The 24646-nt window shown below is 39.3% G+C and overlaps 1 protein-coding gene across 1 annotated transcript; it reads right to left on the bottom strand.

Moving 5' to 3' along the window:
- Positions 1-1398: 1398 nt before the first annotated feature.
- On the bottom strand, positions 1399-23823 carry LOC120530622 (taste receptor type 1 member 1). The gene is made up of 6 exons (XM_039755044.1): positions 23633-23823; positions 14457-14760; positions 13400-14152; positions 8498-8710; positions 2592-2712; positions 1399-2342 (listed from the first exon to the last, which is right to left on the bottom strand). The coding sequence occupies exons 1-6, from the start codon at positions 23821-23823 to the stop codon at positions 1399-1401; spliced, it is 2526 nt and encodes an 841-aa protein (XP_039610978.1).
- Positions 23824-24646: the final 823 nt, after the last annotated feature.

The following is a 24646-nucleotide window of genomic DNA, read 5'->3' as shown; positions in this document are numbered from 1 at the left end:
GGTAGGGCTTCCTCTGTTTATACAGTATACTCTGTGTTTAAACAATAGCTTCATTTTTGTGACTTTTAAAATATATCATGGGATTAGCATGTATATATGATGCTGTCAGGATTACATATGGATTTATGTTTAAATATGAATGAATTCCACCAACATTTTCTCAGCTGCCCACCGAATTCAGGGTCATAGACAACAGTTAGCACAAAGCTGGATCCGACCCTAGACAGGAGAGCAAACTCATGCACATCTTAAATAACTCAGCCTAGGCCAATTTAGGGGCCAGCAAGATTAAAATGCTCACCCCTAGGTTGTGGCTGTTAAATTAGCCATCTTATTAATCAATAAATACTGAGCATAATATATTAGTCGATATTTCTATGTGTTCTATGTTAGTAATCAGATCATTTTTGTTTGAAGAATTGGTCAGTTTATTTATTGAGCCTAAACATTTCCCAGGAAGTCATCCTTTGTGGCCGGAGTGTGGAGAATCGCCGGGTAGGACTGAAATAATAGAGCCATTGAGCCGATTCTCTGCTTCTCAAGGGCTGCTTGTGGGCATTTTAAACAACTCCCTGATTTTTAAAGCATGCTATTTGTTTCGGGTTAAAAAGTGTGTCAAGGTGGCAGATGTTCAACACTGTCTGAAATGAATCACCATTTTTTTTTAGCTCAAATGTCAGGGATTTCACTTTCAAGTTGATTTTAATTAGTGCAGGTAATGGGCTGGACCGATGGTTGGGTGGGCTGAACAGAAATCAGGAGACTGCTTTCCTACTTTCAACATTATGTTCTCCTAAAAGTAAATAAACTGCATGGATATATAAAAAGACATCCTTTGTAACTCTAATAAATGCTTTTTAGAAGAAGGGATAAGTTATAAAGTGTAGTGGAACCTAATGGCTATTTGAAACAATACTTTCAATTCACCATAAGCTTTGCAATCCGTTGCACTGTTGTCATGTTGGTCAAAATGCCTGAATCCCACTTCCACGCTGGCCAATTTATGTAGATCAGCCATGTATGTATTTATTGTTTTAGTATGAGGAGTACTTCATAATGGCAGCTAATAACAGTGGCTGTACCACTTGTTAAGTCAAGAGCCTCAATGGCAAAGGCAGTAACGCATCCTATGTCAAGACTATTATTGAAGAGTATGTCTTGGAGCTGTGGCAGCCAGATTATAAGCAATGCAGTCAATCCTATTTCCAAGGTACTCAACTTTCTTAAAAATGCTGCAGTTTTCTTCATCTTTCATTTATAATATGATAGCATTACCACTCATTTAATCTTGTGTTTTCTTTAAAAGATCTAATGATGTAATTTGGCGGTTTCTTCAAATCCCAGGTCACCGCTGAAGTACTAATGTAGAGGGTTCAATACTAAACTGGTGTGTGGCACTCATGATGTCGATGTCACAGTAGACTTCATGGTGTATGTCTGAATGCAACTCTGGAAATGGGCTGTTGTATTGTGCTCAGGCTTGATAAGAATTATGTAACATTTTGGAATGAAATAGCCAATCAAAATTCCCAACAGGCTGACTAGCACTGAGAGGACATTGAAAGCAGAGATGTACTTTTCATAGTAGATCATGTAGGCCGTGAAGTAGGAAATCCAGGAGAAGAATGAAATCAGCAAGCTGAAGGTGATACACTTGGCCTCATTGTAGTTTTTTGGAAGACCAATCCCCATGTAGGAAAAGACGAAGCAGAGGCTCCCAAGAAAGCCAATGAATATGAGGACAGCTGTGAAAATGGATATGTTCCCCATGTGACAACTGAAGATAATCTGGTTTTTGAAGGACACTGTGTTGTTGTAAGGAGATGGGCCTTCAATCCCCACCCACAAAGTGCACAAAGATATTTGAATGCAGACACAAGTCATCACAAAAAAACACTGGCTCTTGCTCTTCACCCAAAAAGAGTAAACCCTTGGCAGCTTGGCTGCCATCTTAAAGACACAGATGATCTGAAAGGAGCGTACAGTGAGACAAGCAATGCATGAAGTGTATAGAATGGAGAACACCAGATTTCGCATGATGCATTTGACCTGGTTGGGTTTTCCAAAAAAGCTGACGATGCTAAAACAACACGTGGCCATACAGACCAGCATAAAGTAGCACAACGGGCCTCCAGCTGACTTGACAACAGGAGTATTATGGTGGGCAGCAAAGATGGCAATCACTGCTAACAAACAGGCAAATATGACAGCAGTGAGAAAAAGTAGTCCAATGGAAACATTCTCGCTATAGTCCAGAAACTCCAGGGTTCTCCTCAAGCAGCTTGTGCTTCCTTTCTCTGACCACTCCTCTGGCCCACACTGTTGGCAGCGTTGTGGGTCAGCTGCATGAAAAAGAAAGCAGGGAGTCTGAATGTCATACTTAAGCAGATTTTCTCTCATAATAACTACACCACCTTGTTTAATAATTTTGACACTTTAGAAAATAAATATAAAAATACAAACAAAAAAACACACACTTAACTTCTGAGATTATATAGCATAAATGAAGACCCCCTCCCCCCATATCATAAGGGGGCTAATTTACTCCATGATACTCCAGTTTCTATGGAAATAAATGGTACAAAACTGACCTGTTATATTAATGTAAGTTCCTTTCGGGCAGAGCTCACAGTTGAAGCAGCAGTCATGGATGCCCTTGAGTAATCTCCGATAACCAGATTGGCACTCACTAGAGCAGACTGAAGTAGGAATCTAAAAGATATGATATCAGTCACACACATTTTACAATGGCATTATACTGCAAAACATTGTTAACTCACATGCGTAAGTGAAGCCCTCACCAAAGCCAATGCAGAAAAGGGCTTCAGTCAGGTTGTATCTGTTCTCAGTGCTTGTATTTGTGGCAGTGTTGGCAGCAAATGTTGTAAATATGCTGTTCTCAACCAACACTCCAACAGGATACTCTTTATTTTTTATACCCCTCTCAGCCTTGGAAGCCAGCTCCTTTATATTTTACTTGATTCCTCTCCCATCAATTCTAAACAGGGTGAAATATTTTCTGGTTTAGTCTGCCATCTGCTGGTTATAAAGTGTATCAATTAAAGGCCAGTAAGTTATTTTCAGTGTTTAAGAGACATCTATCTACAGGTTTTGAATTCCAAGCATTTTGTTGCATGACAATATTGTGAATTTCTTATTTATTATTAGGATCTTTGAAGTACCTAAGTTTAAAATCAGTAAAAAATAATATATCATCTTCATTGTCTCCACATATAGTTCCCACGTGCATATCTTACCAATTTATAAACACCAGTGAATCTAACGTGCATGTTTTTGGGATGTGGGAGAGAAGCTACAAACGAGAAGAGACTGGAATCCAAAAGCAATATTTAAAATTTTAACCCAGGACACTGGATCCATCAGGTGGTAGTGTGAATTTCTGTGTCACCCAGAGTTAGAGATGTCCAACCATTTTCAGCACTTTGAGATAGGATGTTAGAGCCACAAAAGATCACCTCTAGAACATATCCCTCAAATTATCATTTAATTAAAACCACTTAATTTAACATTAAGGCCATAGGCAATCAGAGATTATCATGGTGGCATCTGGAACAAAGAAGGAACCAGGCCTGGATCTTATGTCATAAGCAATGCATTTATACATAACTAATGACATTTTGTGACTTTGTTAGTTTTTCCTTTGCTCAACACGTTTTTCTCTGAGCCTTTGCATTTATTCTTTTTGATTATTCACCATTCACAAATCAGTGTTATTATGTCTTATGATGTTTAGTTTTGTTTTATTAGTTTGGTTTTTGCTTACAAGATGACATCTTGTTTTTAGTGATCCTCACCATTTTGTGTTTCCATCACTAGGATGCAGTCGTTTATTGTCAGGGGAAGTCATGTTACCCTAAAACACACTCTCTTTGCTATATGTAAGTAGAAGAGGAGTACTGTTATTAATTAATAGGTCTGTATATGTTTCAATGCCAAACACACTTCATTTTATATCAATCTGCTTAACAAGTTAAGAGCAACCAATGTCTTTGCTCAAACACAGAGCTTTAAGACCTTTCATGACTTAACATCATTTTACAATTAAACTACACAAACAGACTGGGTGAGTTATTTAAGGTAGCTCAATATATTAAAAGTGGGAACTGGCAGCTTTGTGTACCAGCTCTGCAAAATTAAGATAAGACAATGAAAATATTTATTTTAGATGAACCAGAAGCTGGGAGGCACAGTGGCGCAGCGATAGCGCTGGTGCCTCGCAGTTAGGAGACACTGGGTCCTCCATGCGTGGAATTTACATGTTTTCCTTGTGACTGCGTGGGTTTCCTCCAGGTACTCCGGTTTCCTCCCGCAGTCCAAAGACATACAGGTTAGGTGCATTGGCGATCCTAAATTGTCCATAGTGTGTGTGGCGCCCTGCCCGGGGATTGTTCCTGCCTTGCACCCTGTGTTGGCTGGGATTGGCTCCAGCAGACGCATGTGACCCTGTAGTTAGGATATAGCAGGTTGGATAATGGATGGATGAACCAGAAGATGGGAAATACAACATATCAAAGTTGAAAATAATGTGCTGAGGTCTAAAAGCTATAATATCACATAGAAATCAAAACTACCAATCCTATTTTTTGTAAAAAATGAATCAGGAATGATTACAATAAAATCAATAACATTAAAAAAAAAAAAAGAAATCAAAACTACCAAGCCCAATAAGTAAATCAAAGGCAAAGTCAAAATATCATGCAAGTATCTGTAGCCCTGAAATGCCTTTTAACCTTCTTAGCGTTATTGTTTACCCCTGGAAAAAGAAAGTCAAAAACTAAAATATTCCTAAATAAAACAATTTCTTGAAAATCCTGTCATGCGTGACAGCAACATATATTCACATGTAATTGAGTTTGTGAAGTGAAGACCCTCCGCTCTCCTTATTGACTGGTCTTTAACCTGTTAGCATTATGTTTACCCCTGGCAAAACAAGCCAAATTGTTGAATTTTTTTTTCAACAAGGAAAAATATTATTATGTGTAATTATGTGTTATTATGTGTCATTTTTTGCAGATTAGTTCATCCACAAGATAGCAGCAGAATACTGTTGAGAGTGTTATTCATGCTTAGCACGCCATTTCTCATTAAAATTGGTTAATCCAAGTCCTAATTTTTAATATTGTATATTCTGAGCCCAAGAGGCACTCCGGCTATAATGCCAAGGAGGTTAATTCTACTGACTCCTAACACAACTACAAATTCTTTTATTAAAAAGAATCCACAATCATTAATGGCAGGAGGAGTATGTCACTGCCTTAAATTTCTTCTAGGTGGTGAGGTCATAATACAAAACTAAGCACAAAATGGCTGCTGATGCCAAAAAACAACAAGATGGCAGGGACCATGACAAACAAAATGACAGTGAAATAAAACCAAAATTAATGAAACAATTTTACATTAAGAAGAACATAATCATAGTAAATACTAACAAGTAGAAAATAATAAAAGGCCAAAAAAAAAGAGCAAAACTATTACAGTACCTGCTTGAAATGGAAGGTACTAAGGAGTTTTGGGAGTGGACACTGCTAACCACAAGAGCTCAAGAGCTGAAGCAGGATGTCTACACACTGGTGTCACAGTGAAAGGAAACAGATGTTTCTTCTGTTGCTTGTGCACGAGAGTGTAGAATGTCGGTTTCTGATCCACATAATTGGTGCACTCATTGTGTTACTGTAGGCTACCACATCACAAAGCTTAGTGACTTTCACATTTTCCCTGATGTAAACTTGTAAAGTACCTCCTGGATGTTGTCTACCTGTGATTCAAGGACTGGAGAAAAATAGTACCTCTGTACCTACATCAAGAAGAATTGCCCTATGAACTACGGGGACCATGCACTAGAACATTATGAAAATGAATATCAAGTTAAGAGATTAAAGAACCTTAATGAGGGTGGTTCAGTGGTTAGTGCTGACAGGTTAAAGGATCTTGGCTCAGTTCTCAAATGTGTCCATGTCTCCTTGAAGTTTTGTAGGTCTTCCCATATTCTTTTGTGCTCACATTGAAATAACATTCATATTAGATTCATTGGTGATAAAATATTGACCCAATTTGAGTGTACAACATGCATGTCTTACCCATTCAATAGGGTATTGTGAGTTTGCCCTGCAACTATGTAATAGGAGGAAAATCGATAGAAAAGTGAGAAACTTTATAGAGTCAGACATTTTCTTACTTGCTTAACTAATTTATGGTTGGAGCAGTACTGGCTTTAATTTGGAAAATCAACCTTAGAAGAAGCACCACAGCACCACTATTTAAAATTGTGCTCATCTTTTGCATATCTGTGGAAAATTCACTGTGGTGAATGGCCGGCAGTTTATTCTGGCCAATACCCCCAAGCCGCCAGGTGGAGACCTCCTTGCAGCATGGAGGTCCCCAGAAGACCAGCAGGGCATCATGGACAATGTAGTTTTGATACGCAGCCCTGCTGGATGCCATGGGGGCCACTAGGAGACGCTGCAGGGAGGAATAATGGTGAAGAAAAGTACTTTTACCTGACCCGGAAGTGATTGAGAGTCACATGGACTGGGGATGGAGAACACTTCCGGGTCAGGTGATATAAAAGGACTGTGGGAGCTCCCAGAGCTGAGCTGGGTGGAAGGGTGGCAACGCGTCTGGGAGTGGAGGATTGTATTATTGTGTTTATTATTGTTAGTTGTATGAGTATTGTGGAGGAGAGGGTGCTTTGTGCACTGTGGCGATTAAATAAAGTTAAGTATTGGACTTTTACCTGGTGTCTGGAGTCGTGGACAGGGGTTCAAGGGAGTGGGAGCGCCCCCTATCTACCACACCACATAGAAGGTAGCCTAGCCTGTGCTCCCCTACAACCTTTACTTATCTTATAGGAAAATCCTGTCAGACACCATTTGGTGATTCCAGTGAGTGTCTGTTATTCTGCCTCCTACCATAGACAGAGTGCCTGCCATTAACAGTCTATGCAAAGAACAACTAGGTTGCTTTGAGCCTGACAATTCATTTCCAATAGTTTCCAGTTACAGCAAACTGCTTTTTTAAGATGACATGTGATGAGGTTACATCTAACCATCCAAATGCTTTGAAAAGTATGCAAATGTAAGCACAACAAAATGATAGAAAGAGATGCTGTGCAGACAATTTGCATCCTTCTCACAGCTTCATATAATGCCCGTGTTTGCATAGGCATTGTTGTCTCCTCTTCTGTTAGTGGCTGAGCTTCTTCTGACTATTCGTAACAGATCATTGGCCTGGTCTTTACAGTATGCCTCAAAATGACTGTAATATATGCCACTCACTCCAACTGGCATGCACTTAAAGACCATAAAGAGCACTTTTCCATTGACACTCATCACAAAACCTTGAACCAGGGAAACCTGCTCTCTATATGCTTTTAATGCTTTTTGGCTGAAACACCAAGGATGGGTTTGTTCATCTAAAGGAATATTTTGTAAGTTTGTGACAGTTGGGACAGTGACATCATCACACTGCGTGTGACAGACTTTCATGGAGGCTAGTCAAATGTCTGGCTCTATGTACAAGGCACTCTGAACACTAAAGCAAAGGGTTACACTAGTGGTCCCAGAATCCATGGTTATAAGGCAAATATGGGTCACAAGGTGGTGTCAAAAAAAGCTACTACAGTGTTATAATAGGATTACTTCAGTGGCATAATATGAAGTATTAGCTTCAGCTGTGTCTTTCAACTGGCCTGGGATGTGAATAAGTAAGAATGCACCCAGCAAAGGACTGGGATGTCATCGTGCACATAATGCTGCTAGGATAGGACCCAGGTTTGATTGGCGCATGAAAATTGCCCCTGCATGAATGAGTGTGCTCTGTGACTGACTAGTATCCCAGTGTTGGTTCCAAGTTTGCTTCTTAGAGGCTCTGGTGACACATGATCATGCATTAGAATCAGTAGCTTCAGAAAATGTCTGAATGGATGAATTCATTATTACAGATATGTTGTGATGTCTCTCTGTGTCTTATTTACCGACATGATGCTGGATCTTCATACTGTCTTACTCTTTCATTTGAACGATCTTCGAATTCACCTTATCAGTTTTTGGTGTTGCATTACAATCTTGTGCCTGCTTGTTGTCTGGGTGGAGTTTGCATCTCTCTATGTGCCTTCATGGGCTTTCCTCTGCATACCCATCTCTAAGACAACATGTGTTAAATTCATTAGAGAGTCTAAGTTTGCTCCAAATGTGAATGAATGGATGCTGTCATGGTTTATCACCCCATCTAAGGTTAGCTTGTATTTCATACCGCTTGGATAGGCTATGACCACCATTAACTCATAATTGGATTCAGCAGAGTTGAAAATCTTGTTATTTATGTTTTTACATTTGGAAATATGTGCTTTACTGTGTAAAGGGTGCTAGATTATAAGTAAAGATGCCTAACCTAAACCATTCTACCTCAAAAACTCTAAATCACCAGTTCTTATGAACATCAGTTGGAAAAAGAGAAATTCTGATGGTTTCATGATTACCGTTCCATTATCATGCCACTGGATGAGGTGGTCATGGATGAGAAAGACAGGCTTAGGGTCAGAGCTATAAGAGCCAACGATGGTAAACTTGAAGGGCTGGGATCTGAAATCCCAATTTATAATGTCGTAGAGAGGAGGAGGGTCTCCTTTGCTGTCAAATTCCAATTTGTAGTCGTTCACTGAGAAGTGTACTTTCTTTAGTTCCTGTAAGAGCTGAAAGCAAAGAAAATGTTACTTAGGAAGAAAATTAAAAAAACAAAAAGAATCTACCTTTGAGTCCTCTTTTCCTGTTTCCCACTTCTAAAATCTGAGATGACCCAAGAAGTCATAAAACCTTACAAATACAATACACTTACTGGGTGGCCACTTCGCTGGGAACATTTTTCTTATAGCTGTAACATCTACAATTAGAAACAACTGAATTAGTGCAGCATGAAGTCAACAGAGTATTGAAAGCATGGTATAGGGCTGCTGGACCTGCTACATCAGCTCTAGAGATAGATAGATAGATAGATAGATAGATAGATAGATAGATAGATAGATAGATAGATAGATAGATAGATAGATAGATAGATAGATAGATAGATAGAGAAATACTTTGTCCCCAGGGGGAAATTTGACAGGATGTAGTAAACTAGCTTAAGGTAAACCACACTCGTGAGATGTTTGACTCAATTGTGATCTGGTGACAGTGGAAATCAATGCATTAACTTAAAGGCACTGACATGTTCCTGGCATCATTCTGGAACTAATCTCACAGATAACACTATTCACAGATGGGTACACTGCTGCTGTAAAGGGATGTATTTTGAATAATGTAGATGTCTGGATATCCTATGGCCTTCAGGTGTTACTCTTCTTACCTCAATTCCCCATCCATGGCAACATATTACATTTTGATATGCATCTTCAGGTACTACCATTGCACTCAGCTGTTACGTGACTGACTGCAGCACATGGTTCAGCAACCTCCATCATTGCCTTTCATCAACAGCTTCATTTCTAACTGCAGGATGAGTGGTTTCCGGCAGTCGCCCATTCTCATAAATGCATTGAGAAACTCTTCTGTGAACATTTAAGTGAGGCCACTTTTGCCATTTCACTAATACTGCTAAAGGTAAAATCTCTAGGGACAACATAGTGAGAAAATGTCCTTGGCTGCATAAAATAAGCCCAAAGTATTGTTAAATGGTGCCTAAACAAACATAAGATGTGAAGCAAGCCAACAAATGACCAGCTAAGTTGGGGTCACAAACCTCAACTAATTTCAGTCCAACCCATTTCATAATTAGAAGTTGATTCCTGTTGTTAATTAAACCCGTTATTTAATTCCATGGCTTGTTGGTGCTTTCTGCACCCCATCAGACATTTCCAAAACTGTTGATTTTTTTTTTCTAAGAGCACAGTCCAAATGTTTTGTAGATCAGAGCAGATCAACATAACTGAGACCTTCACTTTTCTTTATTTTCAGATATTGTACAGAGAGATTCACTCGAAAGAGGCCTGGGGCCTCATGTAGAAACGGTGCATACGCACAGAAATGTTGCATAAGAACTTTTCCACATTCAAATCGCGATGTATAAAACCTACACTTGGCGTAAAGCCATGCACTTTTCCACGGTACCTCATACCTTGTTGTACGCAAGTTCTCCGCTCGGTTTTACAGACTGGCGGCACCCAGCATCAAAGCAATGCTACTGTTCCTGTGTGGTTACACCTTATTTTCCTGATGCAACTTTATAAATACACTGAAACTAACCGCATATTGTTTATTAGTGTAACGCATCTGATTGTAATTAACTTGTAACAATATAATGGTCCAGGGAATAGCCATAGTATTCCAAATACAATAACTGCTTTAGCATTGTTACTATCACTGCACCTTCTTCTTCTTCTTCTTCTTTCAGCTGCTCCCATTAGGAGTTGCCACAGTGGATCATCGTTTTCCATATTACTCTCACTGCATAACTCGGAGTATTTATATAACTGTATCTGAGTGTGAATCACAGCAGCAGCTGATCGGAAAGAGAATTATCGGTATACAGCTTCAAGCACACGCTACCTCAGCCACGGCAAAACGTTTCAAAGCCTTTCCTGTACAGACCTCGCAGTTCAGAAACAGTTTCATCCTAAGAACTTTAAATGCACTCAATCAATTGCACCTTGTAGAACTGTTTGTACTTATAAGTACAGTCACCCCACTGTAAACTTGCACTACAGTTATAATATTGCACAACCTGAGCCACTTTATAAAGCGCGTATTTACATATTATGACGATATCATTTTTAAGATGAAATGCAGCAAAATATGTTTATTATATTATACAAATAAAACTTTAACTTCATTTAAATAATCTATATTCTTCACTGGGACTGTCGTGAAGGACAGAATAATTAAACATGTACTATGAAGATATTTCAATGTTCCTTAAATGTTTTGAAGAATCGGCGCTCTAAGCTTACAGATGGCTTAACGTCTATTACAGAGCTGATTGTGTGGCGATCGGTTACTTGGAGAAAGAAAAGCAAGGACTGCAGGGGCGGCTACGCCAATATATATTGAATATAAAACAGAAAGAGAAAATAACAACACAGCTATAAACGCAGTGACAAATTTCGGCAAAAGTTAAATGCTTGTGTCATGAGCACAAGGCGGCTATGCAGTGTCCGCAACAGACGTGGCCATCCACCGTGCATAAGATACCATATTGAAATTGCCGGCCAAAGGGGCCACCGATTCTTCCTCTGCCCAGTGCCGCCACAAGCCTAGAGCCGCCCCTGAGTACTGCTGCAATAAATTATTTCATCGAAGGTCGCACACAATCACTGCGCCATGAAACCCATGAATAATAACATGCTTTAACTCCTATCATCATGAAAATATCACGTATACATCTCAGTATTTTAGTTATTCAGAGAGCTGTAATATTACGAACGTAATGGATTCTGTGTCCAGTTGGAGGAAGAGAGACGGTTTAAGAAGCAAGTAGTGATTCACACACATAGAGCACATGGAAGATCACATACAAAACAAAGCATTTAACGTGCTACTTTAATTACGATGTGATTTGAGAAACTGGTTAATTAAACGATTTTAAGATGAAGTTTATGATGTTCTACTGTAATGACAAAATAAACTACGTGATTAAAGTGGAAATGTTGAGATTGAAGTTGACATTTCGTGCCTTTTCCCCACTGTGTGCCTTTTTTTCTCTGTACCCTAATAAGCTTTCATATGACACTCAGACAGTGGGCTACAACTCGCCTTTTCACGGCGACTTTGATATGTGACTTCTTTTTTATTTCCGGCATTGTGCGATTTTGTGAACGTGAGCTTTCAAGTTTCTCCAACACGCTATGTCACTCGATCAACTTCCTTTTGTTGATTATACCACGGTTTAATTAAACAAATAGTATGTTTTTCCTTTGCCTCCACTTGGTATTCGCTGAAATTCTTATATTTTCCCCCGTGCTTTTCCCATTGTCTTTTCACAGAAGGCTGAGCTTAAGGGCGATTTATATTGATTTGCATATTCAAAGAGGCGTAATTCTGGGAGGAGTTGGGGTGTTACATAATGCGCGTGCACGAGCGTTAGTTTTCACGCTGATCGGGATTTATGTAGCGGAAGAACGTGGATGTTGGAATACACACAGATTCCTGTATCTGGAGTTTTCTGTGCGTAAGCACATTTCGGCTTAAGCTATATACCTTGATGTATGTGTAATCAATTTCATTACATTTGATGCTGGAAGTGGTTTCCGTTTTCTGCCAGACATATTTCGACGCGGCGCTCCATGTTGCTGAACGTATCGGTAAGCGACTCGGGGGGGAATAGCAGCAATTTCACGTTGGATGTTTTCCTTCAGATCTTTCCACAGTGTGAGGCTTGTTCCAATAGACTTTTCCATTGAGCATACCCCAAAGGAAGAAGTCTGGTGGTGTCAGATCCTGCTATTGCGGTAGCCAAAGCCCCTTTGAAATGACCCTGTTGCCGAAGAACTCAATTTCTGCCATGCTCCTTGCAAATGTGTGAGACGTTGCTCCATCTTGCTGGAAGTAACCTTCCGTTAACTCAGGATCATCCAGTTGATTCTGACATCACTTAAACAAACTGGTGACCCAATAGGTTCACATGATGAAGACGTGCTGCTCAATACTGTACACAACCATTCTGATGAGAAATCAAGTGACTGAGTGAAGGTGTACATGCAGTATGCACCCAGAAGTTACAAACGCATATCCTATCACTCCGATGCAGGGCCATCCCAGCTTGATCGAAGCACCATATACTGAGGAGCACATTGCTCATTGTTTCATTCAGTATGCTTATTACAGAATATTTGGGGCCTCTTTCAAGTGAATCTCTCTGTAGGATGGACACAGGTTAGCTACACATTTTGTAACTCATTATTGGCTTGGCTGCTAAATAAAAAAATAAAAAATGATTAAGGGGCCTGAGGCTTAAATTTCAATTCAGTTAAAATTAGATAAAATAAGCTCATTAGCAGTGAAATCGGGTCACTTATTACGAAAACAGTAAGAATGAATACCTGCATCCACTGCAGCCCTCCAAAATCAGGCTGATACTGATATATAGGAATAAATTAAATTGAATTGATATACCGTAGAGATACATGTACCATTTTTGGTGTCATCACTTTGTTTTTAGGCAGTCACTTACTTAAATGCATGATAGACGAGATTCTGTTCTTATTTATATGAGTGATCTAAAAGTCTAACGTTAGAAAGAATGCTACCATTTACACATTAACGTTTGCAATACTGAATTTGTTGGCCATGATTTGCTGTTCTTGAATTTATATCTTAACTTGTATTCTTTTTGTCTCTAATTAAATACAGTTTAATTGTTCGAGAGAACCTTTATTTAACAGTCAGCATACCTCGTATGGCATAACCGGCACAATCCTCTCACAGTGTGTGGCATTGCACCCCAGCACAGCATGCAGGGCATGAGCCACTGCATATACAGCCAAGTAGATGTAGGAGCTGTAAGTGGGATTTTCCTGGAGGATGGCACTGGCCATAGTCCTGCAACAATTCAGGCAATCCTGATTGCAATATTCATCTGCTAAAGATGGATGTGTTGTTGGGTCTGGCTGCTGCTCCTTCATACCAGTGTTCAATCTTTGGACAAAGTCTGAGAAGCCAGGCAGAGAAATTACCTTATTAGCCATACCCAGGATAGTCCCAATGGAGCTGATACCAGGTTCAGCCAGTAGAAGGGGATTCATGGACCAAGCCTCACTCGCAATCCAGACTTTATCACGGATATTTTTAGCAATGGCTTCCTTTATAAAAGGTACTGCAAAGTCTTCACTAGCAAAGACCACAACCACACTGACCTTGAGCATTGTGATGTTGCGGAACAGCTCATGTATTTCTGTGGTCTTCCGTGGGATGGTTTCCTGATAGGCCACACAAATGTTGAAGGCTGCTGTTTCTTTTTGTATGGCTTCCAAACCATCTTGACTGTAGTCATCATTACTTCCTATCAGAGCAATCCATTTCCATTTGAATTTGTGCAAGAGCAGAGTAATGCCGCGGGCCTGGTATTGGTCACTTGGAATCATCCGCAGAAAGGATGGAAATTGCTTTTTATCACTCAGTCGGATGCTGGATGCCCCATGGCTTACCTGTTTAAAATAAGCAAACAATCAGCCCTGCCATCCAGTTTGATGACTTCTCAGCATATTGTGAATTGTCACATTAGCTAATAAGTGCAACATCTCTACTATCCAATCAAAGAATTAGTCTAATAAGCTGCAACCCAGTCATCTATTGTGAGTATACTGTAAGAAAAAAGACAGAAGAAATGTCTTCAAATTAACACCAAATGACAGAAAATTCATAAATTATAAACTAAAAGAAAAAAATATACAACCTTGGAAATATTTTTACTAAAGTGCTGAAAGGTGAAAGCAAAGAATTAAAACGTACCATGGGAATAAAACTGGATGACAGCAGGGGTGCCATTGCAAAGGCCTCTGTGCTAGTGTAGGGTCCAATCACAGCAAGGACCTGGGGCTTGTAGTCCTCTATCCTGTGAGAGACATTTATGAAATGCGATGTGTTCATGGCCAAGAAGTTCAGCACAGATATGATGTCTACAAAGATATGGCAACTGTCGAAGATATTGTAGCCCAAGGTAATGTTGGGAAGCAGCCAACTCTGATTGTTGACGTCCTCAACAGCAAAGCGCATCATCTGGAGCTGCTGATAACCCTGCGCAGAAACATCGTACCTGCAGAAAAGAGGCAGTAATACAGTGATGCCATCCTAACCTCAGTTCTCCTGTGACTTTGGATGGACACTTTGATTAAAACCATTTTCATCAGAGGATATTTCTGTTCTTTTATAATTCTTTTTTCATTTTATTCTCTCTTAAAAATTCAGTTTCTTGTTCAAGGTTTGTTCCTTGAATTCTTGTTAAACAAAGCTTACAGTAGGCAAACATGAGGGTAAGTATGCAGTGTATAAAAAATAAGAAAAAGTGGAGAAGTTTCAGTCCACCCTTGTCATAGTGAAATTGCCCCCATTCTTAAAAGGCAGGAGGTCATTTCTTTCAGCCATGTGACCGAGTGGTTTACTCCTGACTCCTACTACCTTCTGCATGAAGATGTTTGTGTTGTTTCAATCAAAATGATTCAGTGTGTGCTTACTTCATGCACAAAGAAATTTCTGAAGGTGCTAAGGTACAATTCGCAGGGTATGGCAGCTGCCCCTCATGACCAAAGCTGACAATCTGTTGACAATGTGTGTGACTGGGTAGACAAGTTAGTGTGTTCAGCTCTGTAGAGCTGGAGGTTGGACTAATGTGTCAAGGTGGCCATCAAATCGTAAAAGTGCCATAGCAGAATTGTTCATCATAATTGTAGTACTGACACATATGAGATGAATATTTATTGGTGGTGTGCATTCACAGTAGATATAAAGCAAAAGGCTGAGGGGTTGGATCAGTGTGAGTATCAGCAGAGCTTAGAGAGCAGACCACTAAGAGTTTCCAAAGCCTTTGATTTCCACTCCTGTGAATCTCACCATTTCTGCCTGGTCTTTGGCTTCATCAGACGTGTCTCTACTTCTTCATTCTTGGGACACTTTCACTCATGACAGCAAATCCATCATTCTTTAATTTACAGTTAGACAGTTGCCCTCTTTCCCACTGAAACTTGTGTTTATAAAAATGGAGCATTTGCTTTATAAATTAATAGACTCTCATTTGAATGCACACTTTCTATCATATGATAGTCTATATCAGGGGTCCTCAATCACAGTCCTGAAGGGCCGCAGTGCCTGCAGGGTTTCATTACAACTAGTTTCCTAATTAGAAAGCAGTCCATGCTGATAATGAAACTTGGTATTGAACTATTTAGCTTGTTAAAGCCAACATTCATCCAAGAGCAATTTTAATTGCACTGTAGAGTTTCCTTCTATGAGGACATTATCCAAGTGTTTTGTGGACCAAAATAAATTTACCTTAATGGTCATTCCAATTCCCCTCTCATTCACTTCTAAGCATTTTTTATCACAGATACTTCCTGGTAAGCACGTTAGCTGGAGGGCTGCTGGTTTATTGGTTATCTGCATCTCATTATTAACTAATGTCTGATTAAGAAAATAGGCAACAATTAAAACTTAAATGCAGCTGATAAAATCTAAAATAGGCTATTAAGGGCTCTGAATGGTAACATGCAAGAGAACTAAAATTAAGCCCAAAAAAGTATTGCTTTAGTAGTAAATAAAGGGTTCTAATTAAGAAAATGGTTAAAGTGAAAACCTGAAGCCATAGCAGACCTCCAGGACTGTAATGGAGGACCTCCGATCTACAAAGTAACAAAAATTTGTCTTTGATGAATTAGAGTGTTAACAAGGCATAGAGTTAAACACCAACTTTCATTATCAGCAAGGACTGAGTTCTATTTAGGACACTGGCTGGAGTGAAAACCCGTAGCCACTGCGGAACCTCCAGGACCGTGATTGAGAACCCCTGGTCTATATGTTGGTCTAACATTAACAACCCCAAATCAGAAAAAGTTGGTATGGAAAATGCTAATAAAAAATGCACTGATTTATTTTGACTTTTATTTCATTGCAGACAGTATGCAAAATATTTGATGTTTTGTCTGGTCAACTTCATTTCTTTTGTAAATATACATCCATTCCTGCATTTCAGTACTGCAACGCATTCCAAAAATAGTTGGGACAGTACAGCATTCAACACTTTGTAATGTCGCTATTCCTTCTCACAATACGTAAAAGATGCTTTGGCATTGAGGATACCAAGCGATGAAGCATTTCAGGTGTTGTTTTGTCCTGTTCTTCCTGCAAACACATCTTAAGGAGTGTAACAGTACGGGGTCATCATTGTCGAATTTTTCATTTCAAAATTCTCCACACACTTTCTACTGGGGACAGGTCAGGACTGTAGGCAGGCCATTCCAGTACCACTAACCCACTTCTTCCCCAGCCATGCCCTTGTAATGTGTGCAGAATGTGGTTTGCATTGTCTTGTTGAAAAATACGTGGACATCCTAGGAAAAGATGTCGTCATCTTCACTGCAGCATATGTGGCTGTAAAATCTCTGCATTAATGCTGACATCACAGAAGTATAAATTACCTTTGCCAAGGGCATTGACACAACCCCATACCATGACAGACCCTGGCTTTTGGAATTGTTGATGATAACATTCTGTAAGGTCCTTGTTATCTTTGATCCAGACACGGTTTCCATTTCTTCCAAAAAAAAATCTGGAATACTGATTTGTCCAACCACAGTGCACATTTTTGCTGTGTCATGGGCCTTTCCTGATGCCTCTGAGCCTGGAGATGTCAACACTGCTTTTGGAAATGGTTAACATAAGGCTTTTTTCTTGCACAGTAGACTTTGAAGTGGCATTTGTGAATGTAACTCCGTATTGTAGTGCTTGACAAAGGTTTGCCAAAGTAATCCCTTGCCCATGTGGTTATATTACCTATTGGCAAGTTATGGTTCTTGATGCAGTGCTGTCTGTGAGTTCGGAGATTACGGGTTTTCATCCTTGCCCTTTATGCACCGAAATTCCTCCAGATTATTTGAATTGCTTTATGATATTATGCACTGTAGAGGGATACATGCAAATCCCTTTCAATCTTTCTTTGAGGAACATTGTTTTTAAACATTTTAATAATTTTCTCACACATTTGTTGACAAACTGGAGATCCTCTGCCCATTTCTGCTCCTGAAAGACATTTCTTGGATACTGATTTCATACCAATTCATGATTACAATCAGCTGTTGACATCACATGTTTGAAATCAAATCCTTATTTAATTATTTTGCCTCATTAGTGGCCCTAATCTGCCTCCATCCCAACTTTTGTTGGAAATGTATGCAGGAATAGATTATATTAACAAATTAAATGAAGCTGACAAGACAAAACATGAAATATCTTGGGTTCATACTGTCTGCAATGAAGGAAAAGTACATTTAAGAATCACTGCATTTTCCACACCATCCCAACTTTTTCTGATTTGGTGTGGTAGAAAAGCTGTTCACCTGTGTGTTTTTAGACAATACTATAAATTTTTCAGTCATACTCTACCTAGCATAGAGGTCAAAGGACCTCATAGTTCTATGAACATATACCAGGAGGGCTAATCGTTAACACATTGATTATAGCATATACTGTATAAAGACAGAAAATACTTAAGAGCAGACCTCTACAGGAAGAATGTCATTCAGACTTGAGCCTTCTAGGAGATCATGCAAAGACTTGTTCTACTCTGGCAACTACAAAAGCAGGATGTTGGACTGCCCTACTCAGAGCACTTCAACAGTTGGCTCAGAGTCAAGACAAAGTTTCTTCTTGGAAATGTAAACTTGAATTGAAATGAACTGAATTATCACTTTTCATTTGACTCAGGGGTGATGCTTCAGTATTCAGTCTAATTAAAGTCTTTCATTTCTAAAACACACAGGAGATGAAAACATGCTACTGTTGCATTACTTGGTGCCATACTTTATGCAGATCCTTGTCACTGTGTTTACTGTGAAATTTCAGTGCCAAGACACTCTCTCACATCTATCACTCAATAATACAAGTCAGTCATTTTTCGTGTACTTCAGCAGTTCTACAGAAGGAATTAAACAGGGTGCAAACCATTAAGACATTTTGTATTGAAAATGGACTGATATAAATATCTCAAGACTCAGGAGCATTGCAAGAACAGCATTTTTCAGTTCTCCATCCATCTGTTTTCTAACCTGCCATATCCAATTCAAGTTTTCACAGAGCTGGTGTCTCTCCCTGAGGCAGTAGGCCCAAGGTGGAAAGCATTCCATTGCAGGGTACATTCACTTACACACACAATCACATTGAGTCAATTTAGAGTTGCCAATAAACCTAAAATATGCGTTTATGGACTATCGGAGAAAAAAAATGAGCAACCAGTGGAAAACCTGCCTAGACAGGGGTAGAATGTGCAAACTCCATACAGATGGTAAGCACGGTGATATACAAACATGGCTCTCTGGAGCAGTGAGGGACAAACAGTGTTAACCGCTGACCATGATGCCAGCAGTTATTCAGTGTGTGATGGAAAAATTTGACTTGCCAACACTGAAAGGAGACTTACTAAAGTAATGAGAGATCACAATGTTGCTAAACCTAAATTACTTTGCTTTCAGTACACTTTATTCGCTTTGCAATGTCAATGTTATGAGAAACGCAGTCAATTGTCTTGAATGTGATACTCATCTGACCAGGTGGAACCAGAACTTCTTTTCATAATGGAAACTGAGCACTGGTCACAAATGAGATAATAATCTCTATCTCACTCAAATCACGGCTAAAGAATGTGTGGAATATTGGAGAGACTGTGGACAGAGATCAATCCATTATAAATGAACTGAGTGCAAATGCCTGTTCTAAGTATTGCACCAGCAGTAATCTTGTTCGCAAGTCAAAGAGTGACGGAACCAGTTCCATCTGATGGGAAAGACAACTGTTGTCTACTTCAGATAAACCACCTTGGGGACTGGGCAGTGATAGGCAATTAAACAATCGCCTCTGAAAAAAGATTATGAAGAAAGTCAACCATTTCTTGGAAGATATGCCAAAGTTTAGTTTAGCCTTTTTCCTCTGCACAAGGACATGAACTGCTGGATTACACAGCAAATGTGTTTTAATGTCTTCTGACAACAAAGTCCAATTCACTACATCAGCCGCACATTTACAGAAGTCAATAAGCCATACTTCATTCTCAGAACTATTGATCTGCAAAGGTTTATGTGATGTATCATAATTTATTTCAGTTGGTGATTCCAAAAGGGGCCCAGCAATGTGCACAGCAGAGCATAGGGCAATCTCACAGTATGCATATCTTTTTTCTTAGCCATTATCCACCAGCTACTGGATTTATACTAATTTTGTTACTGTATCCAGTTTTGAGTTTGCTAGATAATAAATTGGTAATTACTGTAAACCACATCTGATCTTTGACTCTACTATCAAAAATATAATTACTGAAAGGGTATAATCCTTTATCTCTCTGGGTACACACTGGAAACATAGCCTCTGAGGTTCACAGTCTGAATATTTTTAACTTGTGAGTATTCCGTTTATAGTTATGTCTTGTATTAAATATAATACATGTTGAGTTAAGCTGCCTATCCTCTGAGGTTTTACTTGTAAAAACACAATAAGGAATATTGTTTAGCCTGTGAGGTTGCATGTGAACTATTAATAATAATAATACCTTTTAATTATACAGTGCCTTTTCCATGTTCAAGATGCTTGTTCATGTAACACACACTAAGAGGGCTACTTAGCCCCTGAGGTTTCTTTATAAAGCACACACTAGTTAAACAGCACCTAACCTCTGAGGTTATACATAAAAGGCAACTATTAGGCAAAGCTGTCTTGCTTTCTAAGGGCACTTAACCTAAAATCTTGCCAATGATAGTATGTCAAAGCCAACTCAAAAAAATAGTAACTTATAATCAATTCAGAACTTAATAAATTGGGGTCAGATTAAGAGATCTGCATCCTTATTATGTCGTTGGTTAGGTAGTGTTGCAATTGTATCCTATAAGCTGGTGAAATAAAAAATAAAATAATAACCATAAATTCATAATTAATAAATGCATAAATAAATAGCCAGCTAAAAAGACCTACAAAATATAAAGGTATAAGAATAAGGGGGATGTGTAGAGCTGCAGCAACAACAGGGGGATAAAACTAATGAGCCACAACATGAAGTTATGGGTAAGAGTAGTGGAAGCTAGATTAAGAAGTGAGGTGATGATTAGTGAGCAGCAGTATGGTTTCATGTCAAGAAAGAGCACCACAGATGCAATGTTTGCTCAAAGGGTGTTGATGGAGAAGTAGAGAGAAAGCCAGGAGGAGTTGCATTGCGTTTCTGTGGACCTTGAAAAAGCATATGACAGGGTGCCTCGAGAGGAGTTGTGGTATTGTATGAGGAAGTCGGGAGTGGCAGAGAAGTATGTAAGAGTTGTACAGGATATGTACGAGGGAAGTGTGACAGTGGTGAGGTCTGTGGTAGGTGTGACGGATGCATTCAAGTTGGAGGTGGGATTACATCAGGGATTGGCTCTGAGCCCTTTCTTATTTGCAATGGTGATGGACAGGGTGACAGATGAGATTAGACAGGAGTCCCCGTGGATTATAATGTGGCAACCCCTAATGGGAGCAGCTGAAAGAAGAAGAAGAAAAAGAAGAAGAAGATGATAGTTTGATTCTCCATCAACATCCTCAGAGCAAACATTACACCTGTGGTGCTCTTTCTTGGCATGAAACCACACTGCTGCTCGTTAATCATCACCTCACTTCTTAACCTAGCTTCCACTACTCTTACCCATAACTTCATGTTGTGGCTCATCAGTTTTATCCCCCTCAAAGACACCTTTTTCTCCTTAGGCAATAGAGTTATTCAACAGTTTCTTGGGCTGATAAATGAATGAATTTATCATCTAATGTTATATTAATTTGCAGTATTTTATTTCTTTCTATGATGAACTGCAATTCTGCTATGGGCTGTTTCCTACTTTGCACCCAGTGCTGCCACGATAGGCTCCAGACCCCCCACAACCCACCACTGGATTCAGCAGTTTTGACGATGTGTTGTCATATCATGTCTCATTCAATGCCCATTGTTCCTATTACATTACAGTTTTATTGTATTTTATATGTATCTCAAAAATTTGAACTTGAACTTGAACAAGGTAATGTCTATCATGAATATTTTACTTCATGGGAGTAGAATATTGCTTAGTCCTTTTTTTGAAATATTGGTGGACCTGATCACCACAGTCTTTCAGATCATTCACACAAACTAAAATCCTCAAGAAATGGTTAATAGGTTACAGCAAGAGATTTGACATACACTGTCATATTGATATTTTTTCTTTTATTTCAGAACCACATCTGGATGAGGCCTGTTACTCCCAACTTTTATGACAAAAAACAAATGTAGTGCAAACCCAATTTTAGAAATACATAACCACACCATTAGTGTGCAGGCATCATATATTTTTAAAGTGCCTATCACGGGCAAAAGTTACAAAGTACTGAACAATAAAATATAGAATAAAATAATTACAGCACTACCCAAATGCCAGTCCATACAGATGCATCTTAAGTTGATATCTGAACAGTTCAGTAGACTCTGCTGATCTCAGTGTTAGCGCAAGACTGTTCCAAAACCTTGGAGCAACAGCTTGAAACGCGCAACTCCCATGTGTCATTAATCTAGTATGAGGAACCAAAAGGAGATGTAACTGAGCAGATCTTAGAGCACGGACCAAGGTGTAGTGCTGGAGAAGGTTCAAGATATATTGATGAGCTTCACCATGCAGAGCTTTCTAAGTAAGTACCAGGATTTTGAACTGGATCCTAAATTCCACTGGGATCCAAGAAGAGGAGGATAGAACTTTATTTGTCCCCATGGGGAAATTAGGCTTGTAGAGAGTGTAAACGTGTGGAGATGTGGGCTTGTTTATGTGAGCGAGCTAAAAGCCTGGCAGGTGCATTTTGGACAGTCTGAAGATGAGACAAACCAGCTTTACTTAGATAGGTAAAGAGCGAATTGCAATAATCCAGACGTGATGAGATGAACGCAAGGAAAAGCATTTCCATCTAAGCTCTAGTAACAATGGATCTCAACTTCGATAAGTTTCTTAAATAAAAAAAACAGCAACAACTGAGACACCTGACATGTGCATCAAAACTCAGTTATTGATCAAATCTGACACCTAAATTATAGAGGGATACATGAGAGGAGGTGGAGATTGTAGAAAGTATTTGAGTAACTGCCTGTTGCAAATTGGGAGGGGCGGAGATTAAAACCTCAGTTTTCTGAGCATTTAACTTTAAGTAGTTGGCTAATAGCCAATTATTGACCTCCTGCAGACAGTCAACCAAAAAAGACAAATTGCACAGTTGTGTAGAGATACAATGTTTGATCATTTTAGGTAGAAGAAGCATATACAGTGAAAACAAGATCAGTCGGAGGACAGATCCTTAGGGCACCCAACAAGTCAAAGAAGCAGAAGCAGAAGTATACTCACCCAGAGAGAAGGAGAAACTCCTATCAGATAAAAATGAGGTTGACCAAGCCAAGGCTGACCCAGTGATACCCACAGAGTGATTTAACCTTGCTAAGAGGGGCTTGTGATCAACCATACCAAACTAAGATCAAGCAGTACTAAATCAGCCTTATAGTCTGCAGGATACAATTCAATTTGTAAATGGAATGGAATGAGTGATTAATATTAAAAAAATATTTTATACTCTGATGTTTATCTTTTTAATTTGAATGGTCATTTAAACCATAAACCTCATCTTCCTGAAGTGGATCAATTCATAGTCAAACATAGAAGTGTGGACAGATTTAAATCATTACATTTGGGTCACTGACTATGCTCTACATTTGGAGGAAAGTGAAAGAGCATCATTTTCATTCAAACATAGGAACCAAAGTGCTTCAGGTACAAATTCATTTCAGTGTATTTTTATATAATACTTTTCACAGCAGGCTGGCTCAGAGCATTGTAAAAATAATCAAACTCCAAGATTCACCAAACACAGAAATAAAAGAAGGTGTGAAGGTTGCTTACCTTTGACACTGTGGCACTTCTGGCATGAAATGTTCGGGATCTGGTTGTGATATATAATGTACAGGGAATACGCCCCCTAAAATGTAGTCCCCCTCCAATTTAAACTCCGATTTAGTGCAAACATTCTGCACGAAGAGAGCGGTGAAAGTTGATATCCAGACCCTGATGGCTAGCAGCTGTAGTCCAGGCATGCTGACTATGCAATCAACCAAAAAGCTGCCTGCACTGGGAATTTGGTTTGCACTGCCGGTTTAGGAAGCATTTGCATAACCATCGGGGATGTTGGTACTTACTGCTCTATTTTGTATATTCATGGATCCTTTTTTCAAAAGAGGGCTTTAACATTGTACTCTCTGTCAGTGCTGGCTGCCTGCCATCATTTAAAGTGGGGAAATAGTTTACCGCAACATCCACTTTACAGACGCTACACACATTTCAACGTGACACAACCTCAAGTGAGTGACTTGGCGCTTTTGTCCAGAGGGTTGCAACCCTTTTAACTTTTACATGGATATCAAAACACTTGCATGTGGAAAAATACAGCTCTGTTACAGAATGGCAACAACCCTTTGAAAAAAGTACAAATGTGATATATATAAAATAAAGGTCTTTGCTTTGTTTTCTTGACTGCAAATATTTAATGTGTTATTTAGAATCGATGTTTTGGTAAAATTACAAACCCGTATGTGTCTGAAAGGGTATCACAAAGCCAACTAAAGATGCGGTAAGTTGACATAAAAGGCAATACACTCAGAACATCCACATCCCATGTTAGGTTATAAGCTAAATATCCCCTTGAGGACTAATAAATGAAATCAGTCAGTCATTCCCCAACCCGCTATATCTTAACACAGGGCCATGGGGGTCTGCTGGAGCCAATCCCAGCCAACACAGGGCACAAGGCAGGAACAAATCCCAGGCAGGGCATCAACTTGCCGCAGGTCACACAACACACCCACACACCAAGCACACACTAGGGACAATTTAGGATTGCCAATGACCCTAACCTGCATG

The sequence above is a fragment of the Polypterus senegalus genome, chromosome 6 (genome assembly GCF_016835505.1).
Source record: "Polypterus senegalus isolate Bchr_013 chromosome 6, ASM1683550v1, whole genome shotgun sequence".
Taxonomy (NCBI): Eukaryota; Metazoa; Chordata; class Cladistia; order Polypteriformes; family Polypteridae; genus Polypterus; species Polypterus senegalus.
Note: the sequence above shows the minus strand (reverse complement) of the source record. Positions and strands in the feature narration are given on the sequence as shown.